We start from the raw sequence: 21076 nt of genomic DNA, 5'->3' as shown, positions 1-21076 counted from the left end.
CGCCATTATTGAAGACTGTAGCGTGATTGCAACAGACAGAAATTTTGGGACATTTAATATACACAAATTAAGGATAAATTTCTTTACATGATGATGCCTTGAAATTTGCGTCCCGCCGCTAAAATCATATAACTTCGAAGCAAGAAAAAATTTGATTGATTTAAAGAGGTAGCCTTTAAGTTAGAATTTGAATAATTTGTCCCATTTTATTAATTCTTACTCTGTTTTTAATCTATTTGAAACAAAAAAAGTTAAAATTACCCATTAAATATGAAAAAAGCGAGTTATAAAAAATTAAATTAAAAGAACTTCCTTTGTAGTAAAAATAAACAACCTCCTTGGGGAGGACAATCTTGGAAGTGCTTTTAATGTTATGCCTTTAGAAGAACTTCCAAATTTTTTTTGCTGGGATGCTACTTTTGATTTTATGGAGCCTATATTTAAAGCTAGACAGCTGCCTGAAAATGCATTATTTCAAAGAAGCCTAAGGAAAGGTAAAAATCTATGAATCCTTGCTTTTCTAAGGAAACCTGTCAAATGACACAATACATTTTATCAAATAAATATTTTGCAATGTCAACATATTTTTTTTTTCAACACATTGCCCCAAATATTTTGTAAGATAGTGTAATCGCAGAAAATAACTTGTGGCAATGCAATTTTTGTTTTGTTATTGCCAATTTTGGTCAAAAGTTTGTGCGATTTTTTCGTTTGTCTTTTTGGCAGTTCTGTTATTGTTTCTTCTGGTGGTTTTGTTTTATTCGATATCAACCAATACAAAAAAAAAAAAAACAACACGAAAGCAATTTTAAAACTCATTATCTCTGTAAAAGAGGGAAAAGTAAAACAATGTGGTAGTTTTAAATTTTGGGGGTAAACTGCGTAAACCGGCTTGGGATGTGACTAGAAAACTACTTTAATCGAATCGGATATATACGCCACAAAAATATTTCTCTGCTAGGGTCGCAAATGATAGCATAAAAGAAATAAAGTTAGCACATTGTTAAATTTAATTTCCCTTGAGAAAAACATTTCAATTGGGCTTTTAAAATCGGCAAATTTTTTTGGTTAGTAGGATTCATAGAATCAATATTATCTTACGATAAGACATATTTTTTATTGAGCCTTCTCGTCTTACAATGGTTAACATTTTTTCTAATATTCCTAAAACTTTTTTTGGTTACATTAAGATTATAATGTATAACTGTGCAAACTGCTATTTGTTTTGTAAAGGGTGATTTTTCAAGAGCTATAGGAAAATTAAAACACACACACATTAAATTCAGAAAAATAAATGAAATCTTTATTTGAATACATAGTATGGTCCATATAATTTAATGTTTGAAAAGTATTTCATGAAAATGTTGACCACGACTTGTCTGTATAAATCGCGCGATCTAGGTGGCCAATTGACCGGTCCCGAACTCGAGTCTCTATAACTCCATTATTACTGGTGCCGTATGGCATCGCCTCGTTGAAACCACATGGCATACAAGTCAAGCTCTTGCATTTTGGGCAAAAAATCGGTAGCGATCACCATTCAAAGTAGCTCTACGATTTGCGTCATCTTTGAAGAAGTACGGTCCAGAGATGCCACCACACAAAAAGAATTCTTTTCGTTAACGAAATTTTCATTCATGTTCATAAATTTTACGAAGAACATTTTACAAAACGTCTACGAAATATTCTACATTAACTTTTCTTCGTAAAAAGTACGTTCTTTTAACGACACTTTCGTCAAATTTCATGATTTTTGTGAAGAAGTTTTTACGATTTTATGAATATTTTACGAAAAATTATGCGTTAAAATTTCTTCATAAAAAGTACAAAATTTTTCTTTGTAATTACGAAGAAGTTTCATTGAAGTTGTAAAATTTCCGTTCGCGACATAAAATTGTCTTTGATAATGTACTTGTGTGTAGTCCTTTATTCAATTTCTATGCTAATTCTTATTTTTGTGACAGCATGCTATGAATAAAAAGTATTCAAAAACTTGAGATGTAAAGTGATGACATTTTTCAAGCTTGTTACTACAACCCAATGCATTTTGGACTTTTTTTTAAATTCGACCATTTTTCAAGAAAGTACGAAATTTTTTCATAAAAAGTACGAAACTGTTTCAAAAAAAGTACGAAACTGTATCATAAAACAGTTTCGTACTGTTTCATAAAAAGTACAAACATTTATCGTAATAAGTACGAAATTTTACATACAACTATGAAGAACAAACATTTCGTTCTTTTAATGAAAAGTTTCTTTGGTTGTAAAACAATGACAAATGTCATACTTATTACGAAATCTGTTATGGATGCTTCTATCTGATCTTCAGGACAATTCTGCTTATTTCTGCACCCATTGAGCCAAAAATGAGCTTTGTCGCTGAACACAAGTTTTCGATAATGAATTTTATCTAAATTTTCTTATCGAAAAACGCATTATGATTTAAAAATCGTTCATTTGCAAGCGTTCTTTGTTGTTGTAAGACTATTCATAGTTAACTTATAAAGCAAACTAAAGATGTTTGACAGTGAAACATAAAACGTGAATCAGCTATTTGAACCAATATTGGTAAAAATATAACAGGTAAAAAGGTTATTGTCTATTGACAATCAATAACATCGAAATCATTTTATATAAACAGAGAAATAAATATTTCTTTCAAAATAAAACCCAATTTTCATGTAGCTCCGTTAGATTTTAACTCCCAGTTAACAGAAAGTAAAATGAAAATATTTTATCTCCGGTTAACTTAAACTGAAAAGTTTTTAGCAGTTAAGTTCCAAACTGACATATGGAATTTAGAGGCAAGATGACAGACATGTCTATAGTACGGTTTATATGTTCGTTAGCTAACGTAGCACTAACGGAGTTTCTTGAAAATGTGAGTAAATCTTGTTCAAAAATTAGCGAAATAATTGTTTAAATAAAAAAAAAAATAATTAATGAAAATAAGGGCCTTTGGAAGAATATAAATTGATATTGTTTATTTATTTTTTACGATACAATAAATAAGATTTTTTAATTTTCTTTCGAAAATCATTATTTTTAATATAGCCCAATAAAAATATTCTAATCTCCATATGAATGGTTATAAGAAACTTTTTTTATACTATAAAAAAGTATATAAGGAAAAATATGCGTGTTTTACTACCTTTAATGAAGGAGTCGGTACAAACACACACCAAAAACCTCAAAACGCCACCGCAAAGCCCAGGTACCAAGCCCATTGGAAACTAAGGTCTCATTTGGAATCGTGGATCAGACAAAACCAAATTTCATCTAAGACTACCCTTAGGTTAGGTTAGGTTAAAGTGGCAGCCCGAATTAAGATTCAGGCTCACTTAGACTATTCAGTCCATTGTGATACCACATTAACTAAAAGTACCTATTACATATGGGCACTTCTAGTTTTTAGTTTTAACCGTTGAACCTTCTCGATTATTTTCTTCTGTTGAACCAACCAGATTGTTCCAAAAACATTAGCAGACTGCTTAAGTTAACGTTTTCCAGGTCCGCCAGTAATCTGAAGCTATATGCCCCAAAAATTTGAAGCTATATGCCCCTAAAATTTGCGTACGCCTGACACAAAATGCAGGACAATCACTCAAGAGGTGTTTTATTGATTCCTTTCCCTCCGCATCATGACAGCTCATACAATAGTCATTATACTTCGCACCAATAGTTTTTGCAAAATCGCCTATCAGGCAGCGACCCGTTATAGCAGATATCAGGAGTGATATCTGGCGTCTCGCGAACATTAGCATATCTAGTGTGCGGTTTAAGTTTAAATGGGGCCATATTTGCTTGGTGTCGTTACAACCATTACAATTCTCCCATCGAACATTTGCCATCATGACAGCCTTCTCACGACGTAAGAGCTTACAGGTAGACAGAGGCATACCAACAGATTCTAGTTCCCCTGGAATAAGTAAGGTAGTTCCTAGCTTTGCTAGCTCATCTGCTTCGCAGTTCCCCGGTATGTTTCTATGGCCAAGCACCCATATTAGGTGAATATTGTGCTGCTCAGCCATCTCATTGAGAGATTTGCGGCAGTCGATGGCCGTTTTCGAGTTGAGGAACACAGAGTCCAAGGATTTTATTGCAGGTTGACTGTCTGAGTATATATTAATGCCAATATGCTTGGAGCATTACTTCTCGGCCATTTCACCACTTTTCTTATTGCTAATATTTCAGCCTGAAAAACACTACAGTGATCAGGTAATCTTTTCGCTATTCGAAGTTCCAGATCTTTAGAATATACTCCGAAACCCACTTGGCCATCCAATTTGGAGCCATCAGTGTAGAAATCTATATATCTTTTATTCCCCGGGGTCCGTGTACACCACGCCTCACTGTTGGGAATTAATCTCAAACTTTTTGTCGAAAAGTGGACTCGCCAAAGTGTAATCCACTACGTTAGGCACATCTGGACTACCCTTAAAAAAGTATAACAGGAAGAATGGGGCAACATCTCTCAAGAAACTTGGTAGAGTCGATGCCAAGACGACTGGAAGCCATTCGCGCTAACAAAGGGCACCATACCAAATGCTAAGTGAATCAAAATACTGTCTCACACAATGTGATTACTGGTGTGACGAAACCACACTATTCACTACATGGACGGCGGAAGTACGCAGGCAGTTGAATGTCAGAGTCGATGGCGAAACAATTCCGACAACAAATTACCCCAAGATTCTCGGGGTCACATTCGACAGTCTTTTTAAGTCGTCCTCCCATGCCACTGAAATTTGTGATAAGCTCCGCGGTAGAAACAAGGTCCTCAAGTCGCTCGCCGGCAGCACTTGGAGTGCGGACAAAGAAACCTTGTTAACTACATATAAGGCAATTGGCCGGTCAGTGGTAAACTATGCACCCCAGTGTGGACATCTCAAACGAGCGATACGCAGTGGAATAACATACAGACCTGCCCTTAGAACCGCAACAGGATGTCTCCGCAGTACACCCCTCGATCACCTTTATGCGGACACCAAGATCATCCCAGTGCGTCGACACAACTATATGTTGTCAAAGCAGTACCTCTTGGGTTGCCATCGAAGTTATCATCCGAATCACCATCAGGCAGCATACCAGACAGGTCTGAACAGGATTCATGAGGATACTGTAGCTGAAGCGGTGAGAAGCTACAAGGTTAATCCTGTTCTCGGAGTCCGACCGCCGCCCATAGCACCGGAGGAGAGAGACCTCCCACGGCAGACAAGGGTAGTTTTGGCCCAACTAAGATCAGGCAAGTGCAGCCGCCTCAATTCATACTTATCAGTGATTGATAGCAGCGTAGCTGACGTGTGTCCTATCTGTGATCAAGGGTCATGACACTCGTCACCTTTTTGCTTGCCCAGCTAAGCCTACCCGTCTCACTACCAGATCACTCTGGACACACCCCATCCTTGTCGCAGAGTTCCTTGATCTGGCTACCAGATGAACTACACAAGCATAGAACAAAATGGATGAAACTACATCAAAAACTGTTACTACAACAACAACAACTGATGCGACGAATACGTTTTTGAGCATTTTTTTAGTTTTTTGATTTAATAATTAGAATTATTGTATTAGAATTATTGAAATTAATTTCTTGATTTTTTATTTACGTTTTGCATTTATGTATGTCCATGGAAACATTTAAATAAATAAAAATAATAAATTAATTAAAAATTTATAACATAAAAAGGTCGAAGAAAATCAAAGAAAATAATATTTAACAAAAATGTTAAACGTTTACGGTTTATTATTATTTTTTTTTTTTGTCGAAGGAATGAATTTTTTGAGTGTATATTAACAACATGATTAAGTAGCCCATCTATCAAATGAACAAACAATCATTACAATTGACGATTAATTCCACAATTCCGAATCGGGATGGAGCTCCACAACATTCATTCATTTTGGCATCATCCATATTTATTTGCCAATTTATATTTAGAATCATGCCCTAATGATTTCTTTTACGTCCAATGAATGCCGCTTTGGCTCCTGCTGCTACAATCGTAAGCTTTAAATGTTTAAATCACGAAAAATAAAAACAAAAGGAACAATAATTTTTAGGTAATTGACAGTAGTAAAGCAATGGCAGTAGAATCCTGTACAAAAGAAGAAAAAGCGAGAGTTGGTGTGTGTGCAGACATGTAAAAAAAATGTTGCCAATATTGGCACGATACACAGTGTTCTATAAATTAATAACAGTGGGACGAGTTGATGCCGTTTGGTGTTATTGAAATCGAAAGAAAGTTTAATCCCAGCAAAAACTGGATAAGCGCATGCGACTGCAAATTAGATTGCATGGTTAGATTGTTTCAAAAGGCCTTCAGTGAGATTTCTATATCGCTAAACAAATGTTTTTGATTGGTACAAATCATTGAAACGAGTGTCGAGAACGCCTTATACCTTGATGTCATTCGAATATGGGGGAATACGTGAAAACCAAAGAAAGAAAGATAATTTGAGCCTGAGAAAAGTAAAATCACAACTGATTCCAAAAACCACTCAATTTTCTAGAAAATCAACGTCGTATTAACTTCTGTCGAACTATGCTTTACGACTATCAACACTATACGAGCCTATATATTTCGGAATTAGAGAACAAGTTTAAATATTAATAATCGAAAGATCTATACACTTTGGCATCCGTTTGCACAAATTGTCGAGGCACTTTTGCATGTCGTAACACTGTTGGTCATCTATAAAGGCTTGCGGGTGCTTATACTTCACTGAATAAGGAATATATTATTGAACTTCATGTATTGGAGTAATCTTTTCGTATCAGAACTTAACATTGAGCATTGTTTTCAGGATTGTTGGATACTTTTGTGTATACAGGTAACTATCATATAATGCTATACAAAGTCGATACAAGTTGATTTTTATTTTATTCAGCAAATTTTTTGTTTCGATTATTATTAGTTCTGTACATATTGTTGACCTTATGAAAGTCTTGGCAGATTTTCGCAAAAACTGTATACGATGAAAATCCAATACTTTAATTGTAAGACCTAGCCTTGTACAGAATATCATTAAATAAATTGAATTATGTTGTTTTTTTTTTAACATTTTCATTCAATTTATATTTCTAAAATAAACCAAACAAAAAATTGCCTTCAAAATAATGCGTCTTTTCTATCTATAAAAGGAACAAACAGAGCGAAAATACAATAAACTGAAAAAAAAAAAATAATAATAAAATATAAACACCATCATTTACGATTGTTTCCGATTTCTTTGCGCTATATTTCCGCATTTTGTCTCTATGTGTGACATAGAGATTTTCAAAACAGAATTCGAAGCCTTTTCAAACTGCTGCCTTTTTTACTAAAGAACACGAAAAGGCCATATTTCGAACAAAATGCGAAAAAGGTGCACATATTTTACAAGAAAACGCCATTAGATTTGAGGATTTGAAAATAAAACTAAGAAGCCTGCAAAATTTCTAAGAGTTAATATTCAAAAAAGTATTTTTAATCACTATAATATTTTTTCTCCTCCTTTTTAATGGTTATTGAATGTTTAAAAGAGTAAAAAATCTTTATAATATCAGAGGCTCTAATCCCATTGTTCTACTGGTACCACTTGTATTGGTGGCTGGTATCTGTGGTGTTTCTTCCTTCATGACGTTTGTGTGTTTATTTCTTTACATGGCATACGAGAGTATTTACTTGACTACACACATAATCAACAGCCCTTATAGTTCCAGGTCCAATGCTATTGGTGCGAGAATATTCCCTCTGCCATCTACAAGATATGCAGCAAATCTGCCTGCATGACTGACTGATCCGAAAGATGAATTTGTAAATTGACATTGATTTGAGATTTAATGCATAATTTACGATGCAATCATGTACATTGAAAACTTGCTAAAGAAGTAAATGGAGTTTGGCATAGCCCGTCAAGAAAACTTATATTCACGAGCATAAAAGTCTATAATGGATATACACAATTTACACAAATATGTACGTAATTAAATATGCTGGAATATGTGAAAATTTATTATGGCTTTGTTACTATTTTTGGGCAATTTACCGAATAAACGAATAAAATTAAAATTTCAATGAGACAATTCTTTCAATGAATTCCTAATATCACCCTGTGGATTATTCATCATGAGAAAATAAAAAAAATAAATATATTTAGATTGTTGTTGTAGTCCTATTTGTTTCAAATGGAAGAGTGATGGTTGATTTACTTCGTACTGCCTTAGCAGTATTGGATTTGTCTTTCTTTCGTTCGCTTTTTCACATATAACCCAAGTTTGCATTCATCTCCAAAATTCGAAGAAGCTACTGCTTTAACCTCTTTATTTTTTCCATTGAATTCTCTCAACCCACTCCGCGAATATCTCATTTTTTCTATATCTCTATAGGTCTAAACTTTCGTTTTTTCCCTATAGCCCTGCTCTCGAGGTGGTCATTAGACTATCAAATTGTAAGTTAAAATCGATCCAATTGCACATTCCTACATCCAGAGAAGTGTTCTCCTCTTCCTTCTTTGGAACCTATAATTCATTTTTCTGTGTAAGATGCTACATACGGGAATCTTAGCAATTCGAGTGAAAGGTATTTATTTTCCTTTTCTGGACAAAAAACACCCAGGGTATTGGAGTCGGTGTTTTTTGGTTTTGCTGGAATCGAAGTCGTAGATTTCCAATAAAACTGCAACCTCGGATATGCGAACAACAAATAGGCGAACAGTTTAAAAAACAATTCATAGTCCAACCGGATAAAAAAATGGGAATTCTGATGGTCACATTTTCATGGCATCCCAGAGCTCCTAATATTCTCTTTTAGTTACACCTTGGTAGCGACCGTCGTACAATGGATAGTATGCCTGTCTTGCATACCAAGGGTCAAGGGTTCGATCCCGAGTAAAAATTGAGAGATCTAATTTGATACAATTAGATATGAGTAAATCCGAAAAATGGTATGATCTATAGATCTAAATAACATCTATCTATCCTTGTATATAGTTGGATCTGATGTTAGATCTTGTAATATGTGGAATTATATATTATTGTATCTAATTCTTTCTTATCATATATAGGTAAATCTGCTTAGATCTAAAGTGGCCAATTTTGAGATCTGATCATATCTAATTAGATCCCCCAATTTTTACACGGTATCCCAGTTTCGACTAAACAACAAACACTTTTTTCAGCGGTGGGTTATTCCGTCTTCATAATGCTGGTGACATTTGTGAATGTTTCTGCACAATGGGGAATGCCGTTAAGTGGACCTCATTGAATCGGGCAGCACTGTGGTATCACAATGGCCTGAATAGTGAACCTGAACCATCGGGCTGCCACTATACCAAACCTAACCTTACCTACACTTTAACCTTCAATAACTGAAATCAGTTTTATTTCAGCGGACAAGTCAGGCTTGAATATGTGCTGTACCGAACCTTTTTTGATATATAACCCCATCTAAGCCTGAAATTTAGAAAGTTCACCAATTTAGCCGATATTCCTTCTTATCGGTGTGTCTAGAATTGCAAGAACTTTTCTCATTTTGATGTAGATCGGCGGGTATTGCAAATGGAGTTCTATTAAAAATATATTTTAATACATTTATCGGTGTCTACTTCTAAACTTCCAATTTTATCATATCTGAATTCCGGATGTATATAAACAAAGAGGAAGAATGTGAATTCAGGAATGACAGGAATTTACCAAACGAAGCTTTAGTAATCTGGCACATACTCACATGTTCATACTGCTGGGAAGAATATCCGAAGAGTCATTAACATAGCAGCCACTTGCTTTATACCAGGTGGTCGATTGAGGAACATGTACATAATTAGAACACCTGAACCTATATTCCGAAATCGATAAATTCTGGGCAACTTTCTCTCTTGAATCACTTTTGTAGAGGGAACGATCCAAAGAGGCATTCGTCGTTTTATTTTCCACAACACTATGATACTGTGTTTGAGGAACAGCGCCAATTCCTTCACGAGCTTGAGCCATGGCTGATAGGTTCCGAAACGTTTGTACTCTGCAATAGTTAACCATTATCATACCTATTAACAGATGTTCCCAAATTCCCAGACTATATCATTACATGCCTTGAGTCTTGGACATTACGAATAAACAGGGACACTGTCAAATTTAGAGATAAGAAGCCAAAGTGGCATCCAGGGTGATATATCCGCAACTTTTCGCTATATTCATTTATTTATTTAAAATGAATCTACAACCGCGGTCTCCGTGCTAGAGTTTTCAATTAGTGTGCTTGCAGAAATTAAAGTATAAGATGACGCCAGAATTCCGACAACAAATGACGCCAAGATTCGTAGTCGTATGAAAAATGGGTCTGCACAAGACACCGTGGTGCAATGGTTAGCATGCCCGCCTTGCATACTCAAAGTCGAGGGTTCGATTCCTGCTTCGACCGAACACCAAAAAATTTTTTTCAACGGTGGATTATGCTGGTGACATTTCTGAGGGTCTCAAAACTTCTCTAAGTGGTTTCACTGCATTGTGGAACGCCGTTCGGACTCAGCTATAAAAAGGAGGTCGCTTGTCATTGAGCTTAACATGGAATCGGGCAGCACTCAGTGATAAGAGAGAAGTTCACCAATGTGGTATCACAATGGACTGAATATTCTAATTGAGCCTGATACATCGGGCTGCGACCTAATCTAACCTAACCTAACCTAAGGCAACATTTGGCGTGGGAACCAAGAAACTCTATTGATTACCGGAGATGGTTTGTTACTCGCCAGTATTGAGCGTATAATTATATGACATATGGGGCAGCATTGGTATAGTCCATCGCAATAGATTAAAAGGACGCTCCAGCTAAAAAATCGTTCATTTTCGATCCTATCAACCATTCAGTCAGACGAGAAACAATCAATTTGAGGAAGACTTCTTCAATTTGGCTTCGATAATTGATTAACAAACACAGATGCGTTTGAAGTGCAGCATAAAACGCATTTCTTTAGAAGCAGATAGCCGGTTAACATATTCATAAATGTCGATTTCAAAATCTACATTGAGGAACATTGTACAAAGTAAAGAGAGCATTTTTATTTTGCAAGTTCCAAGAAAATGTCAAACAGTGCGGATAGTATATCTATTTAACTAGCTTACCTGATCCTCTAACGCCAGGTCCATCGGGTAATGCATCGATTCCACCAGCTGTTGTTGCTGAAGTATTTCCAATGCCAAAACTGGATGGTTTCTTCCATCCACGCCAATTATTATATAAAGATTCGGGTTCCGAACTCCAACTGCATAAGGAGTCTTCCTCGAAACGATCAGAGTCTTCAAAACTATAGCGTTCTAAATCTTCTTGGACCCAATCAACTGCAGCGGCACCGCCACCACCACCACCAGCACCACCAGGAGCGCCCTGTGCATTCCCCTCAGGGGCATTGGCCGCATTACGGCGACTCTGTACATGATCTGCTGGGCCAGCATTATTATTGGCAGCCTGATTGTTGTTATTATTATTACGATTAACCATATTGTGTATCGGTATGTGTGTGTGTGTGTTATACTTAATATGTATTTACAAGAGCTTTTAAAATTTTATTTTCATTAAAAAGTTTGGACTTTTTACACTATTTTTTCTCACTTATCTATTCTTTTATGTTCTACTATTGTTCTCATTTACACTCCACTCCCGTCAACGCGACACTTTTTTTTTTTGGATATTTCTATGCTTGTTTGTGGATATCTGTCGTGCAATACGACGACGTTGCCTTTATTCCATTTTCATGTGTGCCATACGAATAGCTGAAGCAGCTCAGTTCCGTTTCGAACCGTAGAAATGTAAAATACTGGCGCTGTTTTGATGATATATAACAGTGGAAACAAACAAAAGGAATGTGTCTTTTTCCTCTTCCATCCACTAATTCTTTTTGTCGCCCTTTGTCGACGTCTTCGTTGTATTGGTCCTGCTTCGTTTTCTTCTCCTGCAGTTACTACGTCCTGTTCAATACGACGACGACGATGCAAGAACGACTTTTGTTTCACTTTACTTTATTACCCCCCACAGATGTTTGTGTGGGTCGCCTTTGTTGATGATAATTCTGGTGGTGGTAGTATTCGTTCACTCGAAGGACGAAGTATGGTTTTTGTTAAGGAGTAGAGAGGATTGATGGTGAAAAACAAGAACAAGCAGCAAATTTGTAGCAAATTGACAGTAAAAAGGTCAAAGGAATTAAGTAAATATACACCACAGAGATCTTTTTGAGAGAGGGACTTTGTAAACAACTCTTCACTCTACACGATAGATTTCTTTCCGATTTAAGATACTTTTATCGTCGTTTCCTTTGTCTGCAAATATTGAGTGTCTTCCACAAGGAAATATATTGGATACATTCGCCGTCACAACAAGGTCCTCACCGTTTGTTAGTCACTATTTACTTCAATTCACTTTCGCTCTTTATGTATCTATGCTCTCTCGCCCCTTTTATGGATTGTTAATAGGGTTGCCAACTGTTTGGGGTCGAAAATCGTCAATTTTCAAAAATAAAATTCAAACAAAATAAAGCCAGAAAAATCTAAATTAAAATTAATACAAAATCAGCATTAATTGATCTACAAGCAACAAATAGTATCATTTTATTAAAATTCTCATTTCATTTAATTGTTTGTACCATGAATTGGGTTATTATTTATGCCAAAGGATGTTTGAGTATTTGCGGCATAGTATGGAATTCTTTTGCAATGCCTTATTTATGGGCAAAAAATATGAGGCTGAATAAAATAAGTATGAAATAGGGTTTTATGGTTTTAAAATAAAAAGTCAACCGTAATTGACTTTCTTCTTGAAAAACATAGTACTTTTTATTGGTATTAATTATTGTTCTAAATACCAATATGCTTTCAAAATAGTATTCAAATGAAAAAAAACTGTACAACTGTCGCTTGTTTCTCTACTGAATTTATAATCAAATATCAGCTGGACGTTAGTCGAATGAAAGTCCGTGATCAGACACAGAGAGACCGAGGGTAAATGTTCAATAAGTATACATCTATTAATTGGTCTCGAAGAGGGAACGAATAAGAGGTACTAGTATTCTTAAATATCAAATTTGTGAGTTCATACCATATCAGAATATACTATTTCAATATACAATGAATAGAATATTAGTATATTAGCGCCAATGTTTTTCTCTCTTTTGGCTTTTGCGATTATATAAAATACGACTTATGTATTCAGTAATAAGGTTTAGTACATATGACATTTTGCGGTGCTCTTGAAAGTCATCTAATGACTTCGGTTACCTTTTAAATTAATTGTGCCCAAAACTATTTAAATGGGTTTTTTTCTGTAAATAACTGAGTAAGAAAAGTAACCGTGAAAACATTTGATTTACACCTATGGAGCACGAATTTGGTGCCAATTATTAAAGAAAATTGTTATATGTTCAAAAATTACATTTTCTACCTAAAATCGCCAAATTGACGAGACGTTGGCATCTCTGATTTGTATGTTCCTCTTCACCGTGTGTAGATAAGTTTTGACAGATTGCTTTTTCGACAGATAAATTACCACAGATTATTGAATTTCTGCAGATAAATTACGAAAAATTTCAGAAGATACATTTTTATTGTGTTCAAAATACAAAATGTGAGGGCAAATTCATATTACATTAAGTCCAAGTTCGTTCATTCACCATATTCATTTTGGTACAAATTTTACGAAAATAAACAAAAGAGGAATAAAAAGAAGCATATAAAAGGAAAGAAAATATTTTCACTTTTCTTTATTTTTAATTATCGTAGTGACGAGAAAACCAAAGTATTAAATTTGAGGAGAAAATTAAAATGAGAAAAAATCTTGAACTCTTTGTTCTGTCGCTGTAATAATTTGGCTAACCTCAGCTTTGTTCTTTTTGTTAATATGCACTACTAATTCACTTTTCACATCATTGAGAAAAACTTTCATTATTCAATTATTTTAAAATTTGCATTGTTTTTTCAATTATCAATGCTGTTTCCACTTTAATATTCTTAAATTTCATGGCTGTATTGCACGACCTTTTGGTTGAAAAAGCATATATATTTCAACGACCTTAGAAGAGATGTTAGAAGAATTTCCATTTTATTGCTATTATTCACATTTTGAAGTGTTTATTTCACTTTCCACTAAAAATACTAATGTCTTTTTATGCATTTTCCATGAATTTGAATAAGTTATTTGAAAGGACTACAGAAAAATTAAAATTTTCTGTCGCGTGTTGTGGGAGCTTTATAAAATTCCACTCACAATCAGCGAAAAAATTTTGTTTGTATATTGGCAGTTATCGTAGTTGTTATCGAAAAAAGTTGACATTTTCATTGTTATCGATTATTGATATGTTTGCATGATAGAACTTGACAGGTAAAACAGTGGAAACAGCTGATGGACGTTCACACAGACATTTCGTACAGATAAACTAATTATGCGGGCGGCGCATTATGCGCTTTACAGACTATCAGCTATTCCGGACGAAAGTGCTCGTGTCGAACATATTCCATATATTGTGCATAATATAAGTTAAGTCCGAAGGCATAATTGATATTGCTGCATGTTTATGGTAACGATAACACATTTACCGATTATTTAGTCATCGCCGACAAGTCGTATCGATCCGACACACTGTAAGATTCTTTACAAACACCGACATTCCGTCCGGAATAACTGATAGTCTGTAAAGTGCACTAGTGATCAGTGGCTTTTGTATTTTTAAACAACTTGAAATGAATAACAGCCTATTTCTGATATCCGAATTCTTCTCTTCGAAAATCAGTTGATTTCGGTTTCTCTAATGCATCTTACAGACTATAAGTTTTTCCGGACGACAGCGCTCGTGTCGAACATATCCCATATATTGGCCACATTATAAGTTAACTCTGAAGGCATAATCGACACTGCTGCATGTTTCAGGGATCGATAACACATTTGTCGAATATTTAGTCATCGCCGACAATTCGTATCGATTGGCCACATTGTTAGATTCTTCTCAAACACAGACATTCCGTCCGGAAAAACTTATGGTGTGTAATGCGCTTTACAGAGTACAGTGCTCGTGTCGAACATATCCCATATATTGTGCACATTATAAGTTAAGTCCGAAGGCATAATAGATACTGCTGCATGTTTATGGGATCGATAACACATTTAACGATTATTTAGTCATCGCCGACAAGTCGTATCGATCCGACACACTGTAATGCGCTTTACAGATTATCAGTTATTCCGGACGACAGTGCTCGTGTCGAACATATCCCATATATTGAGGACATTATAAGTTAAGTCCGAAGGCATAATCGATACTGCTGCATGTTGATCGGATCGATAACACATTTACCGATTATTTATTCATCGCCGACAAGTCGTATCGATCCGACACACAGTAAGATTCTTTACAAACACCGACATTCCATCCGGAATAACTGATAGTCTGTAAAGCGCATTACAGTTATTCCGGACGGAAATATTGCTCAGAAGTGACATATAATGTTGAGTATAGCATTGTTGGCGTGAAGGAAAATAGCACTACCTTTCATGCATCTATACTACATGAATCGGTTGCAATAACATAAACGAATGATCATAGACTAGTTTGATTACTCGTTTACGTTATTGCCATCGATTCATGCAGAGTGGGTGCAATGCCTATTTTATTGTATACCAAAAAGCGCAAATAAACTCGTACTGCTGAAGTATTTTGTGCTGGGTTAGGCCCCAGCAAAAAATACTTCAGCAGTAACCCAGCAAAAAATGGAGCACTATTTCAGCAGGATTGTAAGGGAGAGAGGCACTACCAACTGCTTACAAAACAACCGAATCAGCGCTGATTTTTGTGGGCGATGTCCCGATTTAGAGCAGCTTCTACATAGCGCTGATATAATTGCCCATTTTAATAGAAATATTGCTTAGAAGTGATATAAAATCTTGAGTATAGCATTCTTGGCGTGAAGGAAAACAGCACTACCTTTCATGCATCTATACTGCATGAATCGGTTGCAATAACGTAAACGAATGATCACCCTGCCAGCATTTCAAAGTTCCATTTCAACCTCATCGTTACCACAGACTCGTAAATGTCACTTCAACCATCATGAAAAGGTACATCAAAAAGTACATGCAAGTAATTTGCCATCCCTACTGTTAAAAAAGCCATTTGTTTTTTTGTGAAACGCCAAGCGCAACCAGCTTGTTATATTTTAATTAAATAAAAACGAAAATAAAGTTCTGAAAACATAGATTATACGCTTAAAATTGTGAAAGGTATATTGGTGAACAATTTGGTGATTTTCCAAATGGAATAAAGTGATTGTTTTTCAGATATTTTACAGACACGCTGCCTCCATGGAATAAAAACACTGGTTGATAGACGCAGCAACATGTAACTCGCTACTTGTAACTCAACATCATCATTAATGCCAAAAATTATGTTAAATGTAATGTGATAGTGGTATAAATGTTATATTTTTAAGAATTTGTAATTGTTTAATCAAATTAATAAATATCTAAACAAACGTGTTTTACTCGACCACAATGATTCTTTTACAACTATCTTAAAATGCACTTTTTCTGATTGTTTGGAGGGTCCCTTATTGGCGTCGTTCTAAATTGATCTATAAAGGCACCTAATAATTGCACTCATGCGAAACATTTTTGTAGTAACTTGGCGTGGTACAACTTCTCAATAGTGACGGCGCTTTTCCGACGAGTTTTTGATGTCGTATATGATTGTTTTCGACGTAGTGGGGATTCTCAAAAGAGTCCCCAAATTCAAAAAATGTTGGCAGGGCATAAACTAGTTTGATTACTCGTTTACGGTATTGCCACCGATTCATGCAATGTGGTCGCATTGCCTACTTTATTGTATACAAAAAAAAGCGCAACTAAACTCTTACTGTTGAAGATTTTTTTGCTGGGAAGGCATAATCGATACTGCTGCATGTTTATGGGATCGATAACACATTCACCGATTATTTATCATCGCCGACAAGTCGCATCGATCCGACACACAGTAAGATTCTTTACAAACACCGACATTCCATCCGGAATAATTGATAGTCTGTAATGCGCTTTACAGATTATCAGTTATTCCGGACGGAAATATTGCTCAGAAGTGATATATATCCCTGCCAACATTTTTTGAATTTGGGGACTCTTTTGAGAATCCCCACTACGTCGAAAACAATCATATAAGACATCAAAAACTCGTCGGAAAAGCGCCGTCACTATTGAGAAGTTGTACCACGCCAAGTTACTACAAAAATGTTTCGCATGAGTGCAATTATTAGGTGCCTTTATAGATCAATTTAGAACGACGCCAATAAGGGACCCTCCAAACAATCAGAAAAAGTGCATTTTAAGATAGTTGTAAAAGAATCATTGTGGTCGAGTAAAACACGTTTGTTTAGATATTTATTAATTTGATTAAACATTTACAAATTCTTAAAAATATAACATTTATACCACTATCACATTATATTTAACATAATTTTTGGCATTAATGATGATGTTGAGTTACAAGTAGCGAGTTACATGTTGCTGCGTCTATCAACCAGTGTTTTTATTCCATGGAGGCAGCGTGTCTGTAAAATATTTGAAAAACAATCACTTTATTCCATTTGGAAAATCACCAAATTGTTCACCAACCCTGCCAGCATTTCAAAGTTCCATTTCATCTTCATCGCTACCACAGACTCGTAAATGTCACTACAACCATCCTACTGTGATGGGGGGCAGCATATCATAAAGTACAAAATGTACTTCATACATGTATTTTGCCATCACTACTTTTACAAAAGCCATTTTATTTTTTGTGAAACGCCAAGCGCAACCAGCTTGTTATATTTTATTTAAATAAAAACGAAAATAAAGTTCTGAAAACATAGATTTTACGCTTAAAATTGTGAAAGGTATATTGGTGAACAATTTTTGATTTTCCAAATGGAATAAAGTGATTGTTTTTCAAATATTTTACAGACACGCTGCCTCCATCGAATAAAAACACTGGCTGATAGACGCTGTAACATGTAACTCGCTACTTGTAACTCTACATCATCATTAATGCAAAAAATTATGTTAAATGTGATGTGATAGTGGTATAAATGTTATATTTTTAAGAATTCGTAAATGATTAATCAAATTAATAAATATCTAAACAAACGTGTTTTACCCGACCACAATGATTCTTTTACCACTATCTTAAAATGTGCTTTTTCTGATTGTTTGGAGGGTCTCTTATTGGCGTCGTTCTAAATTGATCTATAAAGGCACCTAATAATTGCACTCATGCGAAACCTTTTTGTAGTAACTTGGCGTGGTACAACTTCTCAATAGTGACGGCGCTTTTCCGACGAGTTTTTGATATCGTATATGATTGTTTTCGACGTACTGGGGATTCTCAGAAGCGCCCCCAAATTCAAAAAATGTTGGCAGGGTAATGTTGAGTATAGCATTGTTGGCGTGAAGGAAAACAGCACTACCTTTCATGCATCTATACTACATGATTCGGTTGCAATAATATAAACGAATGATCATAGACTACGTTGATTACTCGTTTACGTTATTGCCATCGATTCATGCAGAGTGGGTGCAATGCCTATTTTATTGTATACCAAAAAGCGCAACTAAACTCGTACTGCTGAAGTATTTCGTGCTGGGTTAGGCTCCAGCAAAAAATACTTCAGCAGTAACCCAGCAAAAAATGGAGCACTATTTCAGCAGGATTGTAATGGAGAGAGGCACTACCAACTGCTTACAAAACAACCGAATCAGCGCTGATTTTTGTGGGCGATGTCCCGATTTAGAGCAGCTTCTACATAGCGCTGATATAATTGCCCATTTTAATAGAAATATTGCTTAGAAGTGATATAAAATCTTGAGTATAGCATTCTTGGCGTGAAGGAAAACAGCACTACCTCTCATGCATCTATACTGCATGAATCGGTTGCAATAACGTAAACGAATGATCATAAACTAGTTTGATTACTCGTTTACGTTATTGCCACCGATTCATGCAATATGGTCGCATTGCCTACTTTATTGTATACAAAAAAGCGCAACTAAACTCTTACTGTTGAAGAATTTTTTGCTGGGGAAGCACAATCGATACTGCTGCATTTTTATGAGATCGATAACACATTCACCGATTATTTATCATCGCCGATAAGTCGTTTCGATCTGACACACTGTAAGATTCTTTACAAACACCGATATTCCGTCCGGAATAAGTGATAGTCTGTAAAGCGCATTATAGCATGGAGCCATTTGCAATGTGAATTAAGAAATATTTTTTTATTAAAACTATTTGTGTGGGTTTATAACGCAAACACGGATCATATTTTTGTTCCGAAACTGTACAAAGGATCAAAGGAGTAGCAGATCAATTGCCCTAGGAAAAATAAAATGTTAATTTATGATAGCGCTTGGTGTTTCACATTATATACATTTAGCTCTTTGTTTCCATTTTTAGTGGATCGATAGAGCTCGATCGACATACACAAGCAGGCTGTAAGATTTTTTATCGTCAAATTCAAAAAATGTTGGCAGGGAATATAACAAATTAGTTTTTACAGTGACCTCTCTTGGTGGATAGCGATACTAAATTCAATCATGTGTAATTACGCCCTAAATATTGTATTCTTGTACATTTGACAGATAGCAAACAGCCATTCTAGCAGTTTTGACATTTTTGACAATCAAAAACTGCTATACTTTCTTTTTCAATATCCGGTTCACGCAATTGGATTGTTTTTAATTAAGGTCCGAAAATATTTCGATATTTTTAATATAAAATTTGTGAATTTTCTTATGAAAGTGCTGTGTAATACTATAAACAATGACAAATGAAATTTTATGCAATTGAAGAAATGGCGGTTTCTCCACAGAAAGTGGTCGATGTCAATGAATATGAAAACAACGATTGAATAGAGTTCTAACTAAACCCAAAGGGATAATGTGTGTGTGTGTTTTTTTTACAAAACTGGAAAGAGAATAACTTAATGTTTGCGGCCATACAGAGAATGAATTCACAAATTTTGTGTTAGAATACTCGATATTCAGTGCTAAAATTTAATATTTGTAACAATGTTTAATTTGTTTTTGGTTTTTGTTTCCCTCCCAACTGCAGTTGCTAAAACACAATGGCTCCCAGAAAGGCTAAAGCTCAAAAAGAAGAAGTCCAAGTTTCATTGGGCCCTCAAGTGCGTGATGGCGAATTTGTTTTCGGTGTTGCCCATATCTATGCCAGTTTCAACGATACCTTCGTTCATGTCACCGATTTGTCTGGCCGTGAAACCATTGCCCGTGTTACTGGCGGTATGAAGGTAAAGGCCGATCGTGATGAAGCTTCCCCCTACGCTGCTATGTTGGCTGCTCAAGTAAGTCCTTGTCTATGACGTATTAAATATTCTTGCGAAATTTTAAATATTTTTGCATTTTATTTTCTTAGGATGTTGCTGAAAAATGCAAAACTTTGGGTATCACCGCATTGCACATCAAATTGCGTGCCACCGGTGGCAACAAAACCAAGACCCCAGGACCTGGTGCCCAATCTGCTCTTCGTGCTTTAGCCCGTTCTTCCATGAAGATTGGCCGTATTGAAGATGTTACCCCCATTCCTTCCGACTCTACACGCAGAAAGGGTGGTCGTCGCGGTCGCCGTTTGTAAACAAGAATTCAAGTCCATTGTGCTATTTTTGGACGGATGGAATGCATTTTGTTGCACTTACGTTGTTTGGTGGACAAATGAGACTATTAATTTTTTTAATAAGTGATCGTGAATAAAAAAAAACCAATACAAAATCTGGAAGTAGTGAATTCTTGTTCTTGTGTGTTTGGCTCCATATAAAAGGTGGAAAGATATCATTAAAATCGAAACAAAATCCATAAGTCGATTTAGCGTATCGCCTGTGAGCGCCATATAAGAAAATATTGTCTTTTATGAGTCGTTACCGCAGCTTTTCTGTACACCCTACTCCATATAAACTATTAAAGTTAATCTAGAGATGGAAAACATGTCCGCCTTGCATACACAAGGTCGCGGGTTCGATTTCTGCTTCGACCGAACACCAACAAGTTTTTCAGCGGTGGATTATCCCACCTCA

The 21076-nt window shown here is 35.5% G+C and overlaps 2 protein-coding genes and 1 long non-coding RNA gene across 3 annotated transcripts in view; 2 read left to right on the top strand and 1 right to left on the bottom strand.

Annotated features, from left to right (window-relative positions):
* Dora (zinc finger SWIM domain-containing dorado) overlaps positions 1-14219 on the bottom strand; it is a 60519-nt gene extending 46300 nt beyond the window's left edge. The window contains exons 1-2 of the mRNA XM_075302706.1: positions 13842-14219; positions 11102-12519 (exon numbers count right to left, since the gene is read on the bottom strand). Coding sequence (XP_075158821.1) covers positions 11102-11477 — 376 coding nt within the window. The 5' untranslated portion in view covers positions 11478-12519; positions 13842-14219. The remainder of the gene's footprint in view (positions 1-11101; positions 12520-13841) is intronic.
* Positions 14220-15972: 1753 nt separating this feature from the next.
* LOC142230327 (uncharacterized) lies at positions 15973-16509 on the top strand. The gene is made up of 2 exons (XR_012720655.1): positions 15973-16238; positions 16296-16509. It is a non-coding gene; the product is annotated as an uncharacterized LOC142230327 (long non-coding RNA).
* A 3103-nt stretch (positions 16510-19612) lies between these two features.
* On the top strand, positions 19613-20781 carry LOC142229375 (small ribosomal subunit protein uS11A). Its single transcript, XM_075299926.1, has 3 exons — positions 19613-19733; positions 20101-20350; positions 20422-20781. Exons 2-3 carry the CDS (start codon positions 20114-20116, stop codon positions 20638-20640), a joined length of 456 nt encoding a protein of 151 aa, XP_075156041.1. The 5' UTR covers positions 19613-19733; positions 20101-20113; the 3' UTR covers positions 20641-20781.
* Positions 20782-21076: the final 295 nt, after the last annotated feature.

This window comes from Haematobia irritans, chromosome 3 (genome assembly GCF_050003625.1).
Source record: "Haematobia irritans isolate KBUSLIRL chromosome 3, ASM5000362v1, whole genome shotgun sequence".
Classification (NCBI taxonomy): domain Eukaryota; kingdom Metazoa; phylum Arthropoda; class Insecta; order Diptera; family Muscidae; genus Haematobia; species Haematobia irritans.
The sequence above is the reverse complement of the archived record's forward strand: the minus strand, read 5'-3'. Positions and strand labels throughout refer to the sequence as shown.

What these genes read in the sequence shown, in the direction of transcription:
- LOC142229375 (XM_075299926.1), top strand. Translation starts at nt 20,114, where the DNA reads ATGGCTCCCAGAAAGGCTAAAGCTCAAAAAGAAGAAGTCCAAGTTTCA. An exon ending in CTGCTATGTTGGCTGCTCAA is followed by an intron (nt 20,351 to 20,421) that starts GTAAGTCCTTGT and finishes TTATTTTCTTAG; the next exon opens with GATGTTGCTGAAAAATGCAA.